Source organism: Lathamus discolor, chromosome 1, assembly GCF_037157495.1.
Source record: "Lathamus discolor isolate bLatDis1 chromosome 1, bLatDis1.hap1, whole genome shotgun sequence".
In the NCBI taxonomy this organism is placed as follows: domain Eukaryota; kingdom Metazoa; phylum Chordata; class Aves; order Psittaciformes; family Psittacidae; genus Lathamus; species Lathamus discolor.
In genome coordinates, this window is record NC_088884.1 from 37,604,051 (window position 1) to 37,628,571 (window position 24,521).

Here is a 24,521-nt window from a genome sequence, read left to right on the forward strand (position 1 = left end):
CCAAACACTGACACACTGGGGGACGGGATCAATGGGTTTAACCTGAAACAGGGGAAGTTCAGGGGGCTGGAACCAGATGATCTGAAGGTTCTTTCCAATCAAACCATTCCATGATTCTATGATTCTATAAGGAAGAAGTTCTTCCCTGTGAGGGTGCTGAGGCGCTGGCACAGGGTGCCCAGAGAAGCTGTGGCCGCCCCATCCCTGGCAGTGTTCAAGGCCAGGTTGGACACAGGGGCTTGGAGCAACCTGGTCTAGTGGAAGGTGTCCCTGCCCATGGCAGGGGTTGGAGCTGGATAGGCTTAAAGTCCTTTCCAACACAAACCATTCTATGAGTCTAAGACTGCTGGAGTCAGAATGAGTAAGGACACTGGGTCCTTTCCAGCATCTGAAATGATTCTCAAACAGCTTTAGAATAGAGAGTAAATAGCACAAACATAACACTCACTTTTCTCTCCCCTGTTTGCCATGCTGGATGAATAATAGATGGGAGGAACAGGAGGTTCAGGCTGGTGCTGGTGCTCTTCTACAGTTACTGCAGCCATGCCTGCTTCCCCTCAGTGTTCACATTCCCCCCCATGCTACTTTTGAGGATGCTACTGACATTTCTCCAAACCCCAGGACTCAGCAATTGCCTTTCCTGCCTTGCGAAGTCACACATCCAGCTAAAACCTGTGTTACTCAAGTTCACAGTCTCATTTTTACTATTTTCTAACATTGGACAAAATCTCATTTACATTTGTATAAATAAAACACGAGTTGAAAATGTAAAAATACATGAATAATGCATGAGGGAAAATGATTTTGATAAGTAGCAGCTAAATCCACTCCATCAGCACAAGCACAAGAGGCAGAGCCAGGAAAAAGAAGTGAGTTTACTGTAATTAACTGAATTCACTTTCATTGCACGCAGCCAACAGCTATTGAGAACCTAGATTTGATGCTCATTCCGTCATCCTGATGATGCTGCTGCATCAGCTGATCATCAATTCTCTTCACTCTTCATCAGGGACGGTAGTGGTAGGACAAGGGGTGATGGGTTCAAACTGAAACAGGGGAAGTTCAGGTTGGAGATAAGGCAGGAGTTCTTCCTGTGAGGGTGCTGAGATGCTGGCACAGGGTGCCCAGAGAAGCTGTGGCTGCCCCATCCCTGGCAGTGTTCAAGGCCAGGTTGGACACAGGGGCTTGCAGCAACCTGCTCTAGTGGAAGGTGTCCCTGCCCATGGCAGGGGGTTGGAACTGGAGGAGTTTTAAGGTCCCTTCCAACATAAACCACTCTGCAGTCCTATGAATTGTAAGCCTTTGTGGGCTTTCCTTCAAATACTGCCACTGCAGTTCACCCTTCTCCAAATTCACTGTAACACACTCACTAGTATTGCCTCATCTGGAATTAGTTTGTGAGCTTTGGGGACCACCAACGCCTATCTCCTGCCTTCACACAGAGCTACAAACCCCAGAGTTCTCAACAGAGATGTTAAGTGATGCTACAAGTTAACAGCAGTATTAAAATGTTGTCACAGATGTCAAGAGTCTAGCCAAGGCCTGACCCACACAGTTGGTGTCTCTGGAGGGCCATCAGTAGTGACAGTATTAGCAACATCCTCTGAGAAGTACTTACGATTCCAGTGCTGTGAGAAGTGGATCAGGCTCAGGTATATCCTGGAGTTGATTGCTCTGGTCTCTGCTCAATCTTATGATATCACACAGGGTCTGGGACGCATTTGATTGCCTCTGTAACAACAACACAGAGCCCATTTCAGTGCTAAAGCCTCTGCTTGGCTCCTTCTGGCCATCAGAGACAACTGAACATGGTGGGAATGCAAGAGCCTGAATACATGAGGGTTTTCCAAAGCAAGTGCTACCATGCTCTGAATTATTCATCTGTTAAATACAACGTTGATTATTAGAAGCACCAAGAGATTTTAGAATCAAAGAGGATTTTAAACTGGACTTAACTTCCTGAACTTAACAATGTCAAGTAATTTTTACTTCCCACTACTCACGTTTTCTGCATGAAGAAAAAGGAATGCAGAATCCTAACCCTAAACCTAACCTTTTACAACATAATTGCTATGTATTAAAAGGCTTTAAAGTATGTCGATAAATTCATCATCTCATCCTGACTATCAAAGACTCTCTGTAGCTGCTGTATGTATGATTCCTGATGCTGTAATTCAGCATTCACCCATACCACAGCACTGCTAAAGACAAACAAATCAGCATGATACTTCCCAGTTTTTCCTCTCAGAAGGGGCAATTTTTGGCGCTGAGATGAAGGAATCACATTGTTGCCATAAGCACCACACCAAAAGAACCCTCTGCCATCAGTTCTTCGCTGTTGGCACTCACAGGAATCTGTAACCCAGTGCTCCATCCCCAGCTAAATCAAAGGCGGGCAGTTAAGAGATCACCACGCCTCTACGCATCCACCCTGCTCAGCACCAGGGATGGCAACAGGCACCCAAGTGTGAAATGGTAGTGGAGGTATCTGAAATCCAGACCCAGAGCTCCTGCCTTGGGTGTTTAATGGAAATTATTGAAAGCAAAAAGGAAAATACAGCACTCAAAATTTAACAGCATCTCTTTTTCAAGGGCCCAGACAACTGCATCATGCAGATTTTACAACCTACTTACTAAAAAGAACTGAAAGTTGAAGCAAACTGGTTTATTCAAAAGGTTTTTCAACAGCCAGTTTCAGAAGCAGGTTCCTACTTGAAACCAAGTGGCTGTAAATACAGAGACAAAGTGATGCAGCAGCAGAATGAGCTGTGAAATTGGGAGTAAAATAAGTCAAAAGCTGATTAAAAATACAACAAAGCGTTTTGGTTTTCAGCAAGCAGAGGACAGGATGTCCACCCATACACATCATCCCTCGTGATCCCCTTCCATAAGTCACCTGGGTGTTCTTGAAGAGACAAAGAGAGTCTTCTGGAGCTTACAGGACCCTCTGCCCACAAAGACAAGACTGAGTCTTGTGATACTCACATCCTCATCCTGGCTTGAATGGATCAATTCCACAAGTCTCTGAATGATCTTTGCTTCATTAAGCCACTGGAGGGGAAGGAAAGGAGAAAGAAAATCCTTGTTGGGTATCACAGAATTCAAAACGAGGATCTTGAGAAGCTTTGAATAACACAGGCTTCCTTCCATTTCGCAATCCAAGCCACAGGCAGTATCCAAACGCCCCCAGGCACACACTGAGATGCATTTTGATTTGCATCAGCATGGGCACCCTGCCCATGGAACCAAACCCCTCCATACCTGTTGAAATCATGGCGCACATCAGCCATAAGCACTATCTCATCTGCAGGACCATTAATGTAATTACCAGCATGTTCTTCTCTCCCATTTCCTACTCCTGCAGCCTTACTGCCGGTTACACAAGTAATTCCTCAGACCTCGAGATTGTTGTTACCATACCTCACCTCCCTGCTCCATGCCAGCTTCATCTGCCTTTCCTCAGTGCAAGCTATCACTTCATCTCCCCTTCCTGACCACATGCAAATCAAGAACACCATCTGCAAATTATATGTTCCACTTTCTTCCTTCCCAGCTCCATCTGCAAGCTCAACATCTCCTTCCACCCAACCATTTTAACTCTGATTTCTATGGTTTTCACTCCAGGCAACCTGCTCGATGTCTAGCACCCATCAAACTCATCAGTCAAGCTAATGCATTCTCTGTTGCTTCTGAAATAACTGACCCAACATGAATTAGAAGGAAAAGACTGGAGGTTTCTGCAACGATGGACTCGTCCATCACTCTTCAGGTGAGTCAGAGAAAATGAGCAGCCTCCTGCTTCCATTTCTCTCTAAGAATGCTTGTGCAAGTCTTCTCCTCTTGAATGCTCATTTCTACATTATCTGTTCACATGACTTCAACTCTAACCCTTATGTTGACCCTTCACTCTAATAACCTTCCTCCATATCAGACCCTTCTCCCCAGGGCCAGGCTGAGCATGGCATCTGTCTGACAAAACACAAAGTTACAGTGACTTTTCCCATCAATAATACTGCTGCTTTCCTACAAGTCTGAAATGCCTTTGTCTCCTTTCTGGTGTCCTTTATTACTGTAAAAAATACAAATGGTGTCCAAGAAGCCACTCAGCCTACAGCTGCCACATCAAGTACTGCATTCTAGATGGTATTTTCAGATCTGGTTTCTGTGATTCCTTCTTCCCATTATCCAGTGTACCCAAAAGTTAAAAAAAGTGGGTTCCTAAGACATTCTTCCTCATCAGTCTCTCACCAACTCATCTCTTCAGATTCTTCCACTGGTTTCTAGTTTTCCAGCATAAAAATTAAACTCCTGAAGCTTCTTCTCAAGACCACCACTGTAGAGTTGATGCCTGCTGGGTCTTAATCCATCAGTCCTGCTATCTCCATTCCACTGTCCATTCCCTCTTGGCTCAGTAGGTCTACACCCACCTTTGCTCATCTCCCTGTGCTTGGATAATGTTATTTTCACTGGTAACCTTTGCTGTTAGGCTTACCTGGTTGCTCCCCTACATTACACACCCCACATTTGCACAGCACCACAATTACGAGCCCAGATTGTGACTGCAGCCTCTGGGTATTCCCACACTATGAACACATTGCACAACTGCAATAAAAAACCCTCTCAACCACATCCATTTTCCTCCCAAGTTTCCATTCTTCACATATTAGGCTCCACAGACAGGGTGCAGAGGGTGTTTCAGTCTGTTTGCTGCTTTGTGCAGAACCTACCTGCCAATCCATGTCAGCAGAAGAACTCTTACCTATTGAAGTTCCACCTACTCTTACCAGAGCCCAAAAGAAATCCACTTATTAACACTCCTGCATTAAGGGCATTTCCTTTCCCTTGCAGAGCACAGCAAGTTTTAGTGACATGGGTTAGTGGTGGCCTTGGCAGTGCTGGGGTAAAGGTTGGACTTGATGAACTTAAACGTCTTTTCCAACCTGACTGATTCTATGATTCTAACTTAAATCCCAGATCTTCGTTGCAGTTTCAGCTTCATGCTGTATCAGCCTCCTCCTCCAGGTCTCCAACAGTTGAGCCCACGGGCCTTACCGATTCCAACTGGGAGCTCCACAGTAAGCATGGATAGGTTTGCTCTTTTTGCCTGGGCTGTCATAATCATGAGATCTGAGGGCAGTAGGGTGGCCACAAAGGGGGGTACTGAAGAGAGGGAATTGTGAGCATTCATCTGAACACAGGAATTGCTGTTCAATTTCTGGGACACAGGAAATGAAATTCAAAAGGGAAAGAACACCCGAATTGACATAACACGTTACGGTCTGTTAATAAAGAAATAATCTGTTCATCTTACAGAGGGGAGATTGAGATGAGCTCTTAGGCAGAAGCTCTTCCCTGTGAGGGTGCTGAGGCGCTGGCACAGGGTGCCCAGAGAAGCTGTGGCTGCCCCATCCCTGGCAGTGTTCAAGGCCAGGTTGGACACAGGGGCTTGGAGCAAGCTGCTCTGGTGGAAGGTGTCCCTGCCCATGGCAGGGGTTGGAGCTGGAGGAGCTTTAAGGTCCCTTCCAACCCAGACCAGTTTGAGATTCTGTGATTATCCTTCATCAGTCCATCTCCTGAAGGCTTTTTCCTCTCATGTCCTTTGACAGTATTACCATTTGATGTATAATCAACTGAATTGCAACTTTCCCATGAAAAATGAAGACCTCCTCTCATGGGTGAAGCACATACAAATCTCTAAGGATCAATTTGTGCCTGCATTTTTTCCCTCCTCTGTAACATCATGTGGACTGCTTGATGCACTGTAAAGCTGAGAGGAGGAACTGAGCAACGACAATCACCTATCATGAGTCTCTGCAAAGATCATTCATTCAGCTGCTAAGCTGTGGTGTGGTCCATGCTCTGGACACAGAAGACTTAAGCAGCAAGGCTTACCTAACATATACATCCTGGTGTGGGCTTCAGTGACTCAAAGAAAGCTTTCCATTCATCACACTGCTGTACTGAGAGGGAGCTACAGCAGGTTCCTTCCCTCCAGCCCTGCACATCTGCCCACTACAGGGGAATGAGCCTCACCCAGGCTATGACGGGAGAAAAACTTGTCCTATCTGTAAAGCAAATTAGGCAACACAATAAGGTATTTTCTAAGGCTGCCTAGTAAAGAGGAAGGGGAAAGAGGAGACACAGGATATCATATGCAGAAATCACACTCACCTCCTTGAACATGGCAAGGAATTAAACAGATTACTGTCCCAAATGATCAGTCTAAAAATCCTGGACACTGGGAAAGATGACACATTTCCTTGGTAAGCTCTGCAGCAAAACCAGCTGGAGCAAACAGTGGTTGCTATATGGAAAAACGAGCTGAAAATCCTTTACTGCCAGTAACTGACCCAGGCTTCTACTTTGCAAGCCACAAACAGGCTGAAGCACCCAAAGCACCCAACATGAAGACTCCAGCAAAATTCCAGACTCAGAAGTGTGGTTCTGCTCTCATAGTAAGTGACAAAAAGAACTCCATTCCTTAAAGCCACAAACAAACACCCCCCTAGTTCCCAATCTTGTGAAGAAAGAAAGAAGGAGGTTCTCACATTCAGCACTTCCTGCCGTAGGCTCGCAGGCTCCACGCAGCTAATGAGGCGCAGCAGCAGGTCCATCATGGCTGATGTATCTATGTGCTTTAGCACCAGGCTAATGAATTTGTCTTTTTTCCTTAGAAATGCGATCACCTAAAAAGAAAATATGCAAGTGGCACCATCAGCTGCTAATGCAACACATGGACATGGCACACAGAGCTTCTACACTTCACCTTCTTCTCTCAACCAGCCTCTCTTGATGCTACTGGGTTGAGAAAGTCATCAGAGAATAAGAGAATAACATTCCCATTACAAGGCCATACTAAATCAAATCTTGTTCGCTATCTTTAACTATCTTTTTAGCTATCTTCTTTTCTGGAGGCTGTTCAGCCTGGAAAAGAGAAGCTGCATAGAGACCTCAGGGCAGCTTCCAGTGTCTGAAGGGGCTACAAGAATGCTGGAGATGGACTCTTCATCAGGGTCTGCAGTAACAGGACAAGGGGTGATGGGTTCAAACTGAAACAGGGGAAGTTCAGGCTGGATATAAGGCAGAAGTTCTTCTCTGTGAGGGTGCTGAGGCGCTGGCACAGGGTGCCCAGAGAAGCTGTGGCTGCCCCATCCCTGGTAGTGTTCAAGGCCAGGCTGGACACAGGGGCTTGGAGCAACCTGCTCTCGTGGAAGGTGTCCCTGCCTGTGGCAGGTGGTTGTGAGTGGATGATCTTAAGGTCCTCTCGAACCCAAACCGTTCTATGATTCTACCTTTTCTTTCCCCTATGGCACAAAGAAACGCAACCCACAGGACTAAGAGCACCAAGAAGCCGGAGAATCTGGAGAATCCTCTATCCCACTAAGGCTCTCCACAGCCTTAGTTTAAAAGACCCCTTTGGAATTAGACTGTGTGTATTCCTAAACTACTGCTCAGCTCATGTTTCCACGACCCCGTTTACAGGCATGAGACTGAGGTGCTGTTTATGCAATGAGCTGATTCTGGGCAATGATCAAAGGCTGCATCAATATGCCTTAGTAAGAAAAGCAAAGCTTGAGCTTTGCCCCAGGAATATCCCAGCTACTGCAGATCCAAAATGAAACTGCAAAGGTGTCAACCCAGCATCCCTCACTGAGGAATGAGAAGAACTCATTGTACACTGCATGACAACTCCAATCTTAATGAGTGCAGCAAGCTGCTTCTCAGCTCTAGGACTAAGAGGAAGTGATGAGGGTAGCAATGATACTGCCATACAACACGACAGTAAGTGAATGCATTTGTGCTCAGGAATCAGGACAAATCTAATCACTACCTGTTCCGTTTTTCTTGCAATGAGATTCCCAATAGTCTTACTGAAGAAACTGGCAAGCAAAGGGTTCAGAGGAGGCTCGTGATCCAAGAAGTCATAGAGGATGTTGAGCAGAGTTTCATCCCCTCCCAGCTTGTCGTTGATCTGCGGCACATCTGAGGTCAGCAGTTCACAGGCTGTGTTTGGGTACCTGCAGGGATGGAACCAGAGCAACTAAAGATGAAATGAAAACTCTCAGGAAGATCTTCTCTTAATCAAGTTATAAATCCTTGTATTAGGATCATCTTTCCTGGAAGACAGGGGGAAACCCATACAGAAACAAGGGTCATCTGCATTAAGAGCATCTTTTAAGGAAACACTATTTCCTGCAGCACATCACATGGGTTTTGAACACTGAATTATGCAGCTCAGCTGCCTTCACACTCAGTCCTGATTTTTAAAAGTGATGCTCAACCACTTTCAATACACTTAAAATCTCTTAACATGAATACACTTCTCCAACAAAAATTAACCCAAAGGTTGAAGGCTGATTTGAAAAACACATTTTAGCAGGTTTCTTTAATGTTTCCCCAAAATTATTCTTTCCGCTACTGGAGCTGAATTAAAAATGAGCATCATGTTCATTTCTTAAATCATGAGGACTAGAATTTAGAGGCAGAACATCAGATATGACACAAAACTCTTAACAAATGATTAATCGCTATGTACAAGCAGGCAATTGATAACCAACCCGAGTTTCAGGTTTTCAGTAATGTCTATAATTTTCTGTGGAATTAACTTGTTTCCCAGAAAACATTACTGTGACTGGCTTAAATAATTCCATCGCTTAAATCAAAACATGAAATTCCATTTGACAGCTAATGAAATCCTTTCTGAAATTCTGACCTTCTTTTCTGCTCTTCCTGTGATGCTTTTAGAAATGGGTCACCTTATGATCAGAAAAGGTAATACTGTGTTTATAAGTAATATTATGTTTGTAATCAAAGTGCCAAACAGCAAAGAATATCAATTAAGCCAATAATCTAAAGCCAACAACAAAAAAGGCTTTTGGGGCCTGTTAGTTTTGCTAAAAGACTGAAATTTCTTCAGATTTAAACTTTAAAATCATAGAATAGAATGATAGAATCATAGAATAGTTTGGGTTGGAAAGGATCTTAAGATCATCCAGTTCCAACCCCCTGCCATGGGCAGGGACACCTCACACTAAACCATGTCACCCAAGGCTCTGTCCAACCTGGCCTTGAACACCGCCAGGAATGGAGCATTCACAGCTTCCCTGGGCAACCCATTCCAGTGCCTCACCACCCTTACAGTAAAGAACTTCCTCCTTATATCCAATCTAAATTGCCCCTGTTTAAGTTTTAACCCATTAACCCTTGTCCTGTCACTACAGTCCCTAATGAAGAGTCCATCCTCAGCATCCCTACAGCCCCCCTTCAGACACTGGAAGGCTGCTATGAGGTCTCCACACAGCTTTCCATTAAAAAATGGTGTTACATGGTGCTGGTATCCCGAAGCCTAATGGATCCTGGCTCTCCATGATGGGTTTTGGTCGGAAGGAAGTTTAAAGCTCATCCAATTCCAACCCCCTGCCATGGGCAGGGACACCTTCCACTAGAGCAGGTTGTTCCAAGCCCCTGTGTCCAACCTGGCCTTGAACACTGCCAGGGATGGAGCAGCCACAGCTTCTCTGGGCACCCTGTGCCAGCGCCTCAGCACCCTCACGGTAAAGAACTTCTTCCTTGTATCCAAGCTAAATTTCCCGTTTCAGTTTGAACCCATCACCCCTTGTCCTATCACTGCAGTCCCTGATGAAGAGTCCCTCTCCAGCATCCTTGTAGCCCCCTTCAGACACTGGAAGCTGCTCTGAGGTCCCCACGCAGCTTCTGTTGTCCAGGCTGAACAGCCCAAATTTTCTCTATATTCCCTTTTTCCATTTGTGGACACAAGCTCCCTTTTTATGGGTTTACTTTTACCTGCAATGGGATATTTGCTTTAACCAAGCCAGTTTCCTAGATTAGGATTATTTAAACCTGTGTAACACAAGCTCTGCCTTTACCACAAGCCACTAAACTGCCTCCAGGCCCGCTGTGAGTTTTTCACCCTTCACAGCACCATTTACTTCCTGAAGAGCCTTCTCCTATTTATGGAGCTCCAGTCCTGAAAGATAGACAAACACCCCCAAACCCACACTAATGTTCTTTATGCCTTCTTTGCTCCTACGAGGATGCTAGATCTAAGTACATTTTGGTTACTATTACAGAGTGATTCTACCAGAATTTCTTGGAGCCCCCAAGGGTATGTGAAGACTTATTCCTCCTTTTTCTGACTCATTGCTCCATGCAAAAGGCATTCATGATTCCTAAAAATCCCTGCACTGTGATATATATGCTGTCAGCAGGGGGATAAGTGAAACCTCTCCTCTCTGAGCACGTTCTGCCCTTGCAGCCGTTACAGCCTCCAAGTTTCACAGACAGTTCAGAGGCTTCACCCTTTCAATTCGGGCTCCACACCCCACCCTGAGAAGCTTCTTTCTATGCTGCAGCTTGTGCTCAGTTCTCAAACCCCTAAAATCCACATCACCACAGCAGGGTCAGTTCTGCCCTTCCTACAACCTGTACATTCCTTACTGCACAATCTCAACAGGCTTCTGAGACACCCTAAAACATCAACAGGTCCCTTGCAAATAGACATCACAGTTCAAATACCTAAAAGGGCTACAAGAAACCTGGAGGGGGGCTTCGGACAAGGGCCTGTAGGGACAGGCCAAGGGCAATGGCTTTAACCTGCCAGAGGGGAGACTGAGATGAGCTCTTAGGCAGAAGCTCTTCCCTGTGAGGGTGCTGAGGCACTGGCACAGGGTGCCCAGAGAAGCTGTGGCTGCCCCATCCCTGGCAGTGTTCAAGGCCAGGTTGGACACAGGAGCTTGGAGCAACCTGCTCTGGTGGAAGGTGCCTCTGCCCATGGCAGGGGGTTGGAACTAGAGGAGCTTTAAACTCCCGTCCAACACAAACCATTCCAGGATTCTGTGACTCTGTGACATAGTTTCTACACATCTCTGACTACTGCAGGTCTTCATCTGGTTGCTCAGTTTCACATTCTACGCTAAGACAGGGATTTACAGTGGAGCTTTCCTCGTTGTGGTTTCCCTTCTGAACTTTATGAACTTCCATCCTCTGGCTGTTTCAAGAAGAAAGCATTTGGACAATTCCATTTCCACAGCACACATCATTCTGGGCTGTGTGTCCTTCCAAAGCTATCAAGTTTCTCCCCTGTTCCAGTTTAGAAACTTTCATAACCTTTTCTTTAGAGCCAAGAATTGGATTCCACTTGAATTTAGGCAGAGTCCATTCTTCCTGCTTAGCCTTGATTTATTCCAAAAGCTTTCCCAGGTTCTTATAAGCTTAAAACCTCTTTCCCCTCCAGTGCCTCACTGCGCTTTGAAACTGCACCTCCTGTCTACCTATGCCCCCAGAAGCATTGCCAAACTAATACTTCATAAACACCAGCTCTATTTGTCCTGGTGAGCAGGTCACTACGTGGTTCTTGTTGCCATCAATGAATCCTTTATCCTTCCATAGTGTATCACTACACTTCCCACCCCTACAACAGCTTTACAAGCAGGCACCTTATGGGCCACTCTTAGAAGAGGAAGAAGATGTAATGGCATCATCTGATGGAGAGACTGGTGAATGAATCTGCCAGCTGAAGGTCTTCCCAACACAAGATCATGTCTTGCTAGCACAGGGACCACAGCACTGGAGGTTGGTCTCTTCCCACCACTGCCTGCCTCTGTCCATGCCTGCTTGCCAGCCAGGAGCTGCCCAAACCACACGTTACCTACAAAAGCTGATGAGAAGGCACAGAATCCTGCAGGAGAAATTCAGTGGTGCCCAGGAGTGAACACTTTTGTACTGAGCTTCCCTCTTCCTTTAGGTTTGCATTAAGGATTTTGTTTCTTGAGAGGTTTGAGTTTCTACCCACCTTAATCCTAATTCTTCTGTCATAGAATCCAAGAGGGGTTCGGGTTGAAGGGACTTTAAAGCTCCTCCAGTTCCAACCCCTGCCACGTGCAGGGACACCTTCCACTAGAGCAGGTTGCTCCAAGCCCCTGTGTCCAACCTGGCCTTGAACACTGCCAGGGATGGGGCAGCCACAGCTTCTCTGGGCACCCTGTGCCAGCGCCTCAGCACCCTCACAGGGAAGAGCTTCTGCCTAAGAGCTCATCTCAGTCTCCCCTCTGGCAGGTTAAAGCCATTCCCCTTGGCCTGTCCCTACAGACCCCTGTCCAAAGCCCCTCTCCAGGTTTCCTACAGCCCCTTTATGCACTGGAGCTGCTCTAAGGTCTCCCCTTCAGACGCCTTCTCTTTTCCAGGCTGAACCAGCCCAGCTTTCTCATATAAGGTCCTTTACTATCAAAAATGCCTCTTACTCTTTATCTGTTCAGTTATACTAGGAAAAGGTTTCCACTTCCACCTTTCAGCACACAGGGTCAGAGACATAAACCATCTTTTGACAGCAGCCACAAAGATCTCAAGAAGAACAGGACATAAAAATATGGGCTGGTTAACTGGAGAAGTAGGTGCACTGATATGGACACTGTATGAATTGGTACTGGAATCCCCCGTTCTCTTCTGTGGCTAAATTCACCCAGGTTCCAGCAAGGGACCAATCGTTCAGCATTTAATCTGCTCCTTAACTCTTGGCACTAAGAAATTATTGCCCATCTTCTTCAAGCAGACCTTCTGGGTTTGAATTCCTCTCAGGTGAGCTGTGCAAACATCTACAGGGGGATGCAGTAAGCACAGAGCCAGTCACCCCATGAAAACCCACTTATTCTGATTTTATAGCTGATGTAATGCTGGAAACGCAGGAAGTCAGGAGGCTCTGGTGGCCCATGTCCCTCGTTGAGGAATACCTGTACAATATATGCCTGTGTAGAACAACAGTGTAGAACACTGCTGGTTCCACCCAGTAACTCACACCTTCTAGCAGAAGCCTTGCAGAAGTAGCCATGTGATACTCCAAGTGATGACAGAACATACTTCTTGGCATTCACCTACTGCAGACTCTCGCCGAGGGCCCCGGATTTCTATAGCCCCAGAAGGAGTCAGGACAAAGGAGGAGTTTGCTTTGGTAGATGAGGATTGGGTTAGGGATCAGCTATGCAAACTGGACATCTGTAAATCGATGGGTCCGGATGGAATGCACCCACGGGTGCTGAGGGAGCTGGCGGAGGTCATTGCTAGGCCACTCTCCATCATCTTTGGTAAGTCGTGGGAAATGGGCGAGGTGCCTGAGGATTGGCGGATGGCAAAGGTCACACCAATCTATAAGAAGGGCAAGAAGGAGGACCCGGGTAATTATAGACCGGTCAGCCTTACCTCCATCCCTGGAAAGATGATGGAACAACTTATTCTTGACTCCATCACTAGGCATATCAAGGATGAGGGGGTCATTAAGAACAGCCAACATGGTTTTATGAGGGGGAAGTCATGTATGACCAACCTTATAGCCTTCTATGAGGAAGTGACTAGGTGGAGGGATGATGGTAGAGCGGTAGATGTGGTTTTTCTTGATTTCAGTAAGGCATTTGATACTGTCTCCCACAGCATCCTCACAGATAAGCTAAGGAAGTGTGGGCTTGACGATCAAGTAGTGAGGTGGATCGAGAACTGGTTGAGAGGAAGAAGGCAGAGAGTTGTGGTCAATGGCGCAGAATCTAGCTGGAGGTCTGTGACTAGTGGAGTTCCTCAGGGGTCGGTGCTGGGACCGGTGCTGTTTAATATTTTCATCAATGACCTGGATGAGGGAACTGAGTGCACCCTCAGCAAGTTTGCTGATGACACAAAACTGGGAGGAGTGGCTGACACACCAGAGGACTGTGCTGCCATTCAGCGAGACCTGGACAGGCTGGAGAGTTGGGCGGGGAGAAACTTGATGAAATTTAACAAGGGCAAGTGTAGAGTCTTGCATCTGGGGAAGAACAACCCCATGTACCAGTACAGGTTGGGGGGTGACCTGCTGGAAAGTAGTGAACGGGAAAGGGACCTGGGGGTCCTGGTGGATAGGAGGATGACCATGAGCCAGCAATGTGCTCTTGTGGCCAAGAAGGCAAATGGCATCTTAGGGTGCATTAGAAAGGGAGTGGTTAGTAGGTCAAGAGAGGTTCTCCTCCCCCTCTACTCAGCCTTGGTGAGGCCGCATCTGGAATATTGCGTCCAGTTCTGGGCCCCTCTGTTCAAGAAGGACAGGGAATTGCTTGAAGGAGTCCAGCGCAGAGCCACAAAGATGATTAAGGGAGTGGAACATCTCCCTTATGAGGAGAGGCTGAGGGAGCTGGGTCTCTTTAGCTTGGAGAAGAGGAGACTGAGGGGTGACCTCATCAATGTTTACAAATATGTAAAGGGTAGGTGTCAGGATGATGGAGCTAGGCTTTTTTCAGTGATATCCAGTGATAGGACAAGGGGCAATGGGTGTAAACTGGAACATAGGAAGTTCCACGTTAACATCAGGAAGAACTTCTTTACTGTAAGAGTGACAGAGCACTGGAACAGGTTGCCCAGGGGGGTTGTGGAGTCTCCTACACTGGAGATATTCAAGGCCCGCCTGGACAAGTTCCTGTGTGATGTACTGTAGGTTACCCTGCTCTTGCAGGGGGGTTGGACTAGATGATCTTTTTAGGTCCCTTCCAACCCTTGGGATTCTGTGATTCTGTGATTCTGTGATACCTGGAAACAGTTACCTAAACACCCTGATCACCTCTCTCACCACCTAGCAAAGGAGCAGTTGCCACTGCCTCCCTGGGCTTGAAGCAGCAGCAGCGATGACGAACACTGATGCTCCCACAGGCACAAACATACTGGGTTTTACTTATTTATTTATCCCCAGAACAGCCCTTGATTTTCACATCAACTTAAGGAAGAAAAAACAAACTTCCCAAGCCCAAAGTGTAAACATTTCCAAGTATATTTCCAAGTATACATTCAGTGAAAGATGTATAAACACAGTGATGAGAACCAAGCACATCTGAGGAGTGCACCGAGGTAAGAGACAGGCTTTTGACAGAGGCAGAGCCTCTCCCTGACTGTACGACCATGGAAATCTGCAGGTTTTGCACATGTAGATACTGGAAATATGACATCTTCTATTCACTGTACAGCTCACCTTCTTCTGTGGGCTTGGCTACTGAAACCCAACCAAGCCCACGCAGTTGAAACCTAGAGCAGAACACTCTGCTTGTGATTTTGGTAAAAAGTTACTGAAAGTACTTCTGAGATACTTGTTATCAGTAAAAGATCAATTTCTTAATACAAACTCTATCTTAAACCATTAAAAATGAAGCTTCTGAAAGTTCACCACAATTAACAATCTGCTGTGAAGTACTTGACGCTACTCGAGAACCTGAGAAGGTTCCATCTACCTCACACCAACTTCCAACATCAAACTCTTTCATCTCGCTTTCTCCATATGATAGGCCAGGAAACAAATACCTACTTGAAGCGGATCTTCTCCTCCATGTCCACGGGGGGCTCATGGGTGATGAGGTTGACCAGCTCCTCCATGCAGTGCTGCTGGCAGAGGAAGTCCAGCAGCTTGCGGTTCTGGGCCTTGCACTCCTGTAAGATGTCATCTTCATCCATGAGCTCGTGAAGTGTCACATCTTCTTTATCCAGCAGCTTGTCCACATGCGATGTTGTGTTCAAATCAAACTTCCAGAACATGTTGATGGGACACAACTAGCTGGAATGCAAAAAAATATGAGTTCATCTTCTACCTTTGCTATTTATGCCCACTTTGTGATTTAAGTGGAATACCTGAATGCTGCTGCCTCCCTACTTGTCAGAATCACACTCTGTAACCAAAGCTAACTACTCACACCAGAAAGCTGCCGTGACTTCGATTACAAGGCTATGGTATCAACAATGGAGACAATAAATGTGTGATCATGGAACCTCAGAGTGGTTTGAGTTGGAAAGCACTTTAAAGCTCATCCAGTTCCAACCCCTACCACAGGCAGGGACACCTTCCACCAGAGCAGGTTGCTCCAAGCCCCTGTGTCCAACCTGACCTTGAACACTGCCAGGGATGGGGCAGCCACAGCTTTTCTGGGCACCCTGTGCCAGCGCCTCAGCACCCTCACAGGGAAGAATTTCTGCCTTAGATCCAACCTCAATCTCCACTGTTTCCATTTGAACCCATTACCCCTTGTCCTATCGCTACAGTCCCTAATGAAGAGCCTCTCTCCAGCATCCTCGTAGCCCCCTTCAGATACTGGAAGACTGCTCTGAGGTCTCCACGCAGCCTTCTCTTCTCCAGGCTGAACAGCCCCAACTTCCTCAGCCTGTCTCCACGCAGGAGGTGCTCCAGCCCCGATCATCCTTGTGTCCTCCTCTGTACTTGCTCCAACAGCTCCATGTCCTCATGGTGGGGCCATCAACACTGCACACAGTGCTGCAAGTAGGGTCTCACGAGAGCAGAAGAGAGGGGCAGGATCCCCTCCTTTGACCTGCTGCTCATGCTCTGGGGATGCAGCCCAGGACACTTCCCTGCTCCAGGGGCATTGCAACCCCCACCAGTGCCCAAGGACCCCCTGCCTGAGCAGGGTTCCCTCAATCCCGGTTCAGATCATCCCCCCTCTGTGCTCTCCAGGGGACTTCAGTGTGTGACCAGACCCATGCTCTGTATTTGAGATGAGGTTTCACTATTGCCATGTAGATCAGTAAGAACATTCCCTTTCAGCCAGTTTTTGCTAAGCACAGAGCACTGCACGTTGTATTACTCATCTTCACCCCACTCCCAACCTAATGCTTCCTGCCCTGTCACCCTGATTCCTCTCTCTGTGAACTCCACTAATTACATTTTCAGAGTTATCTTCCCCAGAACACTTCAGCTTTTAGAATGGTTATTAACTGTATTTAGTATTAATTGTAATTAATTGTAATTCCTTCCAGTATATGAAGGGGGCTACAAGGATGCTGGAGAGGGACTCTTCAAGGACTGCAGTGATACAAGGGGTGATGGGTTCAAACTGAAACAGGGGAAGTTCAGGTTGGAGTTAAGGAAAAAGTTCTTCCCTGTGAGGGTGCTGAGGCGCTGGCACAGGGTGCCCAGAGAAGCTGTGGCTGCCCCATCCCTGGCAGTGTTCAAGGCCAGGTTGGACAGGGCTTGGAGCAACCTGCTCTGGTGGAAGGTGTCCCTGCCATGGCAAAGGGTTGGAACTAGATCAGGTTTAAGGTCCCTTGCAACCCAAACCAGTCTGGCACTCTATGAAAGGTGATGAGCATCACTCAATCAAGACAAACATTCTGTGTAACATCATCATTAAGCTAAGCCATGTTTCATAAAGTGGAGTCAATTGGATGGGAGATGCCAACATGCTCCGTTCCCCCGTTATCTGTGCCCAACACGATTTTACAGAGGCAGATCCCGCTGTTGTTTTTAACCTAACCCACACTGCTATTGCAGCAGCAGCAGGAACACTTGCTCCAACCATTCATTTTGCTTTTTCCAGCATCCCAAAATGTTACCACACCTGATCGTGTGCCAGTTTCCTGCTTGCATAACTGCATCTGAGGCAGCATCTGAAATGAGTCTTTTTAGAAGACCAGCAGAAAACACCACCTTTTGCTCCAGAAGGGTTACAGCCATTCAAAAGGGTAAAAACCCCAACTCCTTAATCACATGTTTAAATATCTGCTTTCTTGCAGTGAACTTTCATCCTGAAGCTCCAACTGAAGGGCTTTTAGGAACAAGGTGAAACACAGTAAAAGAAACAGCAGCTTTTATTTTGTTTTTACTAATGAAGTTATTGACATGCACTTTGTGCCTTACTTCAGTTCAAGGGTTCTTCATGTGTGTGTGTATGTGCCTAAGAATCTCTTAACCAAAGAGGACAGATCACCTCCTGAAATTAAGGCTATTTTCCCTTGGAACAGCTCTGTTACCCAGGATATTTGATAACAAACTCTGTGGAGCTCAACTCAGTGCTTCAAACTTGTCACAGGTAACTTCTCTATTTGAGAGCTTTTATCAGGATCAACACCTTTCTTCCTTTTCATGCCTTTATCTCCGAACTTTGGAAGAACTCAAGAAAGTCACTGCAAGCCTGTCCTTTGTGACAGAGCTACTGATGCAACGAAGCCCTGTTTGAACTTGTTGGTGTTGCAATACTAGAGGATAAAGGGAATACTTCGGCTATGAGCTATCAAGACATACAAAGCTTCCTTAGGGCTTTCTCCTCCCGTACATCACATTTAAGTGTTGGTGTTGGACTCCCAGCACTCTGAAGCAGAGATCACATACGGATCATAGGGACACACCCAGCAGAAACAGAACTGAGATCATGATGAAGCATCACATCCAGAACATCGCTTTGTACCTACCAAGGTCCTTTCAATTATCCTGGGTCAACGAGTTCTAGTCAAAACTACAAGTTTCTCGTACAGCTACCTGTGAACATCAAGTCCACAGGTTTCATTGGTGATAGTCCCAGCGCATTTACACAGGGAAAAGTGAAGGGAAGCTGTCGAGGAAAAAAGCTTACCCAACCTCCCCCATGACCCAGCCACTGCCATTTCCCGTCTCCCCAATTGCAGGTTAGTCATTTAGGTTGATCCCAAACTTTTCATAGAATCCCAGACGGTTTTGGGTTGGAAGGGACCTTAAAGCTCATCCAGTTCTAACCCGTGCCACGGGCAGGGACACCTTCCACCCGAGCAGGTTGCTCCAAGCCCCTGTGTCCAACCTGGCCTTGAACACTGCCAGGGATGGGGCAGCCACAGCTTCTCTGGGCACCCTGTGCCAGCGCCTCAGCACCCTCACAGGGAAGAGCTTCTGCCTAAGAGCTCATCTCAGTCTCCCCTCTGGCAGGTTAAAGCCATTGCCCTTGTCCTGTCCCTACAGGCCCTTGTCCAAAGCCCCTCTCCAGGTTTCCTGGAGCCCCTTTAGGCACTGGAGCTGCCCTAAGGTCTCCCCTTATGGAGCCTTCTCTTCTCCAGACTGAACCAGCCCAGCTCTCTCAGCCTGGCTCCAGAGCAGAGCTGCTCCAGCCCTCGCAGCAGCTCCGTGGCCTCCTCTGGACAATCTCCAGCAGCTCCACGTCCCTCCTGTGTTGGAGTACCCAGAGCTGGACACAGCACTGCAGGGGGGGCCTCTCTCTTTTGGGAACTAGTTTCCCTCCCCAAAATAGCCCAACAAGTGGCACAGAACAAAGCAGTTTGTGCTATTTAACTCAACAGAATATTGAAATTAATTGAAAATTTTAACTTCTAGCAGAGCAGTAGCTCCTGCATCCAACCATGCAGGTGCTGAACACACACTCAAGTCACTGAGCTCCTCAGTTAGGAGCAGACATCTGAATTTTCAACCTACGTGACACTGCTGTGGCAGTAATGCTGTTTGGCTGCAGAGTGTGTTCCTTACAAAGTGTTCTTCAGATATTTTTAACTAGCTATGCTTAGTTATATAGTCCTCAAGTCAAAGCTGGCATAAAAGGCCTTAAATTGAGGAGGCTGGGTGCACAGCTAACCCAAATACATACATCTCTCATACATGCATGTGCAACACCCATGTACGTCTCACTTCTCAAACCCATTTATAAACCCATCAATTCTACAGGTTTTCAGAACTAGGGGAGAGTCAGGTTGGATCTAAGGCAGAAGCTCTTCCCTGTGAGAGAGCTGAGGTGCTGGCACAGGGTGCCCAGAGAAGCTGTGGCTGCCCCATCCCTGGCAGTGTTCAAGGCCAGGTTGGACACAGGGGCTTGGGGCAACCTGCTCTGGTGTGAGGTGTCCCTGCGCACAGCAGAGAGGTGGAACTGGATGAGCTTTAAGGTCCCTTCCAACACAAACCAGTCTGGGATTCCATGATTCTATAACTTTTTAGGTATGTCTGGAACTTTTTATACATGGATAATCTATGGGAGACACTCCCCGATAAGTTGTCCTTAGGAAAAGAAGGTGGCTTTTCTCTCAGCACAGAGCAGGCAGATCCCCTTTTGCTGGAAGGATTCCTGCATAGTTTGTCCTCTCCAGGGCCTTGCTGGCAGAGCTGGGCTTCTGGAAGATGCTGCTGCAATTCCCAGCACCCTGGGACTGGGCACAGCTACATCCAGCTGGGAAAGGAGGCTGTCCTGCAGCAGGGACTCTTCCACCACACTGCCCAGAACACATTCAACGTGAGACTACTCTTCTTCACCCCAGCCAAAAAACCCTCTTATAGCAACAGGCCACGTAGTAAAACACAGCAAGTGAGGTTTGGAAATGACTGTTTGTGGCAAACTGAAACCAGAAGTTATGCCTGAGCAAGCGTCCAGCAATCAAGTGAGGTTTCATAATCCACATAGCATGTCTACCACCTTGAAAACAGAAAGGAACCACACACAAAAAAACCCAGAGACTGGAACAAGTCAGGAACAAGAGGCAACACGCTGCTGTCACACTGTCGGCAGGATCTCACAGGGAAGAGCTTCTGCCTAAGAGCTCATCCCAGTCTCCCCTCTGGCAGGTTAAAGCCATTCCCCTTGGCCTGTCCCTACAGGCCCTTGCCCAAAGCCCCTCTCCAGGTTTCCTGGAGCCCCTTTAGGCACTGGAGCTGCTCTAAGGTCTCTCCTTCATGAGCCTTCTCCAGGCTGACCCAGCCCAGCTCTCTCAGCCTGACTCCAGAGCAGAGCTGCTCCAGCCCTCGCAGCAGCTCCGTGGCCAGTTCCCAGGATCCTCCTTGTTACCCTTCTTAAAAATGGGCTGATGTTTCCCTTTTCCCAGTCACTGGGACTGCCACAACTTTTCAAGCATGACTGTGACTGGCTTGGCAACTACATCTGCCAACTCCCTGGGTACCCTGGCATGGATTTCGTTGGGTCCTATTTTCAGTGTCCTCAAGCCATCCGGAACCTGATCTTCACTGACTGAGGTTCAGGGGCTAGAGAGATATGGAAAGAATGATTACCACTGAAAACTGAGGCAGAGAATCACTGAGTACCTCAGCTTTCTCCATCTCTCTCCTGAATAATGGGAATTGTGCCAAGAGAGACCAAAACAGTACAGAGTTGCTGAGTACAATGAGTCAAACAAGCGGTAAATACACTTTCTTCTTGCAAAGAATGCCTTACAGATTCAACACTGTTTCCTGTTTCTGCTGTCTTTAGACACCTATTTAAACTTGAGGAACATACGAGTACTAAAATATTAAACATTAGACATCACTACTAACATTAAGGAACTTTGGAGCAACCTGCTCTAGCAGAAGGTGACCCTGCCCGTGGCAGGGGGATGGAACTGGATGAGCTTTCAGGTCCCTTCCGACACAAGCCAGTCTGGGATTCTATGAAGAAAGTTAAGGAATGCAAGGCACAGCGGAAGGGACAGATGCAGAAACAGGGCTATGAGAGACTATCCTACTTTAACAAGTTGTGGCATTGCACACCATAATGAAGAAAAAAAACAGGAAATTTCATCAAATCAGAGGGATCAGAAACATTTGATGGCAAAAAAATACAAAATAATAATAAAAAGAGTGCAGATTTCCAGGACAAGAGACCACAAAGCGGATGGTAACTGCCAGCTCCAAGCATTTGCAACTACCAAGCATTAATCAAAGCTCTGGTCTCTGGTTTTAGGCTCTGGTTGATGCAGTTTCTGAGCAGGGCTCTCTCAGGCCTTTCGAACAGTGTGAATGGAAGGCTCCCAAGGCCAAAAGCCACATTGTACTCCCTGCTGCAAAAGCTGCTTTGGACACGGAAGCATTAAATAGACCCATGTAGGGAAGTCAGCAGTAAGAGGTGTGGAGAAGAAGCACACCCTGCTCACCACAAGCCACTCAGTCACCATCGAGGCCAGTGTGTGTGCAGCTGTAACTCAATGAGAATGAAAGCAGAAGACAGAAGAGAACCTCTCATAGCTCTCACTATTTGCTGGTGAGAGCAGGAGAAGGAACATCCCATCTCTGCTGAATAATTCTGTGGTCTGCATCATTTCCTCTTGTGGAATTGCAGAACCTTCTTACAGAGCTCAGCTTGGGTTTTAAGTCCTGTCAGCGTGAACTGTCTTCTGCACTCATCCCTTCATTCTTGTTAAGGAGGTTCCAGTCCTCAATAGTAGATCCTCGATGACCACCATGGAACCCCTAAATCCTACCAACAAGAAGAATATCATGACCATGTTCAACATGCAACAAGCTACCACCAAGACACTTATACTGGTATGGCAGCAAAGAGGAGGGAACCCAGCAAAGGAATCCCAAAATCATTCAGATTGGAAGGGTTCGCTGGAGGTTATCCAGTCCAACCCCTGACAAGGCAGGGCCACCCAGAGCAGATCACACAGGAACGCATTCAGTCAGCTTTGGAATGTCTCCAGAGAGGAAGGCTCCACAACTCTACTGGGCAGCCTGTTCCAGTGCTGTACCACCCTCAATGGAAAGAAGCTCTTCCTCATGTTGAGGTGAAGTTTGTTGTTACTGGCCATTGCTCCTCATCTTGTCACTGGGCAACACTGAAAATACTCTGGCACCATCCTCCTCGCGCCCACACTTAAGATACTGATCGGCATTGATGAGCTCCCCTCTCAGACTCAATATAAAGCCACAGCCAAGAGGTAAAAATCTCGTATAATTGTCATATCAACCAGGTTGGAAAAGCCCTTTAAGCTCCTCCAGTCCAACCGCTCCCAGCACTGCCAAGGCCACCACTGACCCACGGCACTGAGGCCTCGGCTACACGGTGTGTGAGCACTTGCAGGGACGCCGACTCCAGCCCTGCCCTGGGCAGCCTCTTCCAGTGCCTGAGCACCCTTTGGGGAAGGAATTGGTCCTCAGCTCCATCTGAACCTGCCCTGGTGCAGCTTGAGGCCATTTCCTCTTGTCCCATCCCTTGTTCCCTGGGAGCAGAGCCCAGCCCCCTCCTGGCTCCATCCTCCTGTCAGGCGGATGTAGGGAATGATGAGGTCCCCCCTGGGCCTTCTCTTCTCCAGACTGAACCCCCCAGGTCCCTCAGCCGTTCCCCATCACACTTGTGCTCTAGGAGATACAGAATTAACAGAGAGACACATCAGAAAGTAGGATGGAGAAACAGCTCTCTAAGGTTTACAGAAGTCTGCAGTTAAACATATACCAACTCACGTATGGTCATATAACAGCTCCTACTGCCCTTCCTTACACCTTCTTCATATTTACAGTTACTTATTCTATGTCCAGAAAAGCATTATACTCCATGAGACTTCAACATGCTCTGAGTTTCAGGGATGTAACGGTTAACAAGGTCAAGTGCAGGACTGTTTGAAGCAGCTGCCTAACCTCAAGCACTAAAGGGGTAAGAAAATGGTCAGGAATTGGGGTTTTAAGTATCTTTAATAGGAACAAAATCTCTCAAACTGATGTATTTCAACAAAGTCGTGTCGAGATGATGAAATAGGCTATTCCAACATTAGTACAAGGATGGCATTTTTTACTTTGACAGAGTTTTCCATGCTGAAGTGAAATAACTTGTGTTGGAACTGGATGATCTTAAGGTCCTTTCCAACCCAAACCATTCTGTGATTCTATAAGAGGGAAAGGTTTCTCAACCGAAGAATGTCCATTTTTCCCTCCCCAGCTGTCATTAAATGAAAGTTAGGAATAGTCTTTTGATTTAACCTTTGATAGTGCTTCAAGGATGGGTCTTCAGTGCTGAGCGTATTAAATGCCGTGAGTTCCCCAACTATCCTTCTGCTTACTCTGTTCTGAAACTACCACTGCTTGGCATCAATGTACTCCAGAAAGGGAAACTTCAGTTTCCAGGCACACTGTATGCAGTTTTGGTTTTCCTACCCTTAATACAGGGCTGAGAAGGAAAGGGATATGAACTCCATAGGCAAGAAGCCAAGCAGAGCCCAAGCCTCAGCTTCCAACTAATGACAATCTCCCCTTCTGCAAGTGAAGAGGCTTTCTTGACACAGAGTCACTTCTCTGGTTGGGATTTCTTCATTTCTTGAATCTGCTCAGAAAAAGCAAAAGCAGAATGTCTAAAACAGCCCTAAGATGCCTTCATGATGCAGGAAGCAACATTCTATGCCTGTCTTGGGTGACAAGAGCCCCCTCCCAGAAGCACAGGACCCAGTGCTGGGAAGCAGGGTAGGAATGAGGTTTTCCTGGTAAACTGCCTCAACATTCTCTCATCATTTTATCACAGATAACCTCAAGTGCCACCTGAAATCTCATGTTTTGCAATTATCAGTGAATACATCCTACAAATATGCTAAAGAAGAGAAGCTGAGTGGAGACCTCAGAGCAGCTTCCAGCGTCTGAAGGGGCTACAAGGATGCTGGGGAGGGACTCTTCATCAGGGAGTGTAGTGACAGGACAAGGGATGATGGGTTCAAGCTGAAACAGGGGAAGTTCAGGTTAGATCTAAGGCAGAAATTCTTCCCTGTGAGGGTGCTGAGGCGCTGGCATAGGGTGCCCAGAGAAGCTGTGGCTGCCCCATCCCTGGCAGTGTTCAAGGCCAGGTTGGACACAGGGGCTTGGAGCAACCTGCTCTAGTGGGAGGTGCCCCTGCCCGTGGCAGCGGGTTGGAACTGAATGATCCTAAGGTCCTTTCCAACCCAAGCCATTCCATGATTAATCTTTTTTAAATCCATTTGAGCTTGGCATCAAGTGTTCCCTGACCTTAAACCACACCAAGGTTTCAAACTCTTTGGAAAACTACCTTTTAAAGCAG

General features: G+C 47.1%; 1 protein-coding gene across 2 annotated transcripts in view; it reads right to left on the reverse strand.

Annotated features, from left to right (window-relative positions):
- Positions 1 to 24,521, reverse strand: part of PPP6R2 (protein phosphatase 6 regulatory subunit 2) — a 92,796-nt gene that overhangs the window by 32,344 nt on the left and 35,931 nt on the right. For both annotated transcript variants that reach the window (XM_065668150.1, XM_065668141.1), the window contains 5 exons: positions 15,326 to 15,571; positions 7,832 to 8,018; positions 6,549 to 6,686; positions 2,986 to 3,051; positions 1,619 to 1,731 (listed from right to left, as the gene is read on the reverse strand). In XM_065668150.1, the coding sequence (XP_065524222.1) occupies positions 1,619 to 1,731; positions 2,986 to 3,051; positions 6,549 to 6,686; positions 7,832 to 8,018; positions 15,326 to 15,552 (731 nt within the window). In that variant the 5' untranslated portion in view covers positions 15,553 to 15,571. The remainder of the gene's footprint in view (positions 1 to 1,618; positions 1,732 to 2,985; positions 3,052 to 6,548; positions 6,687 to 7,831; positions 8,019 to 15,325; positions 15,572 to 24,521) is intronic.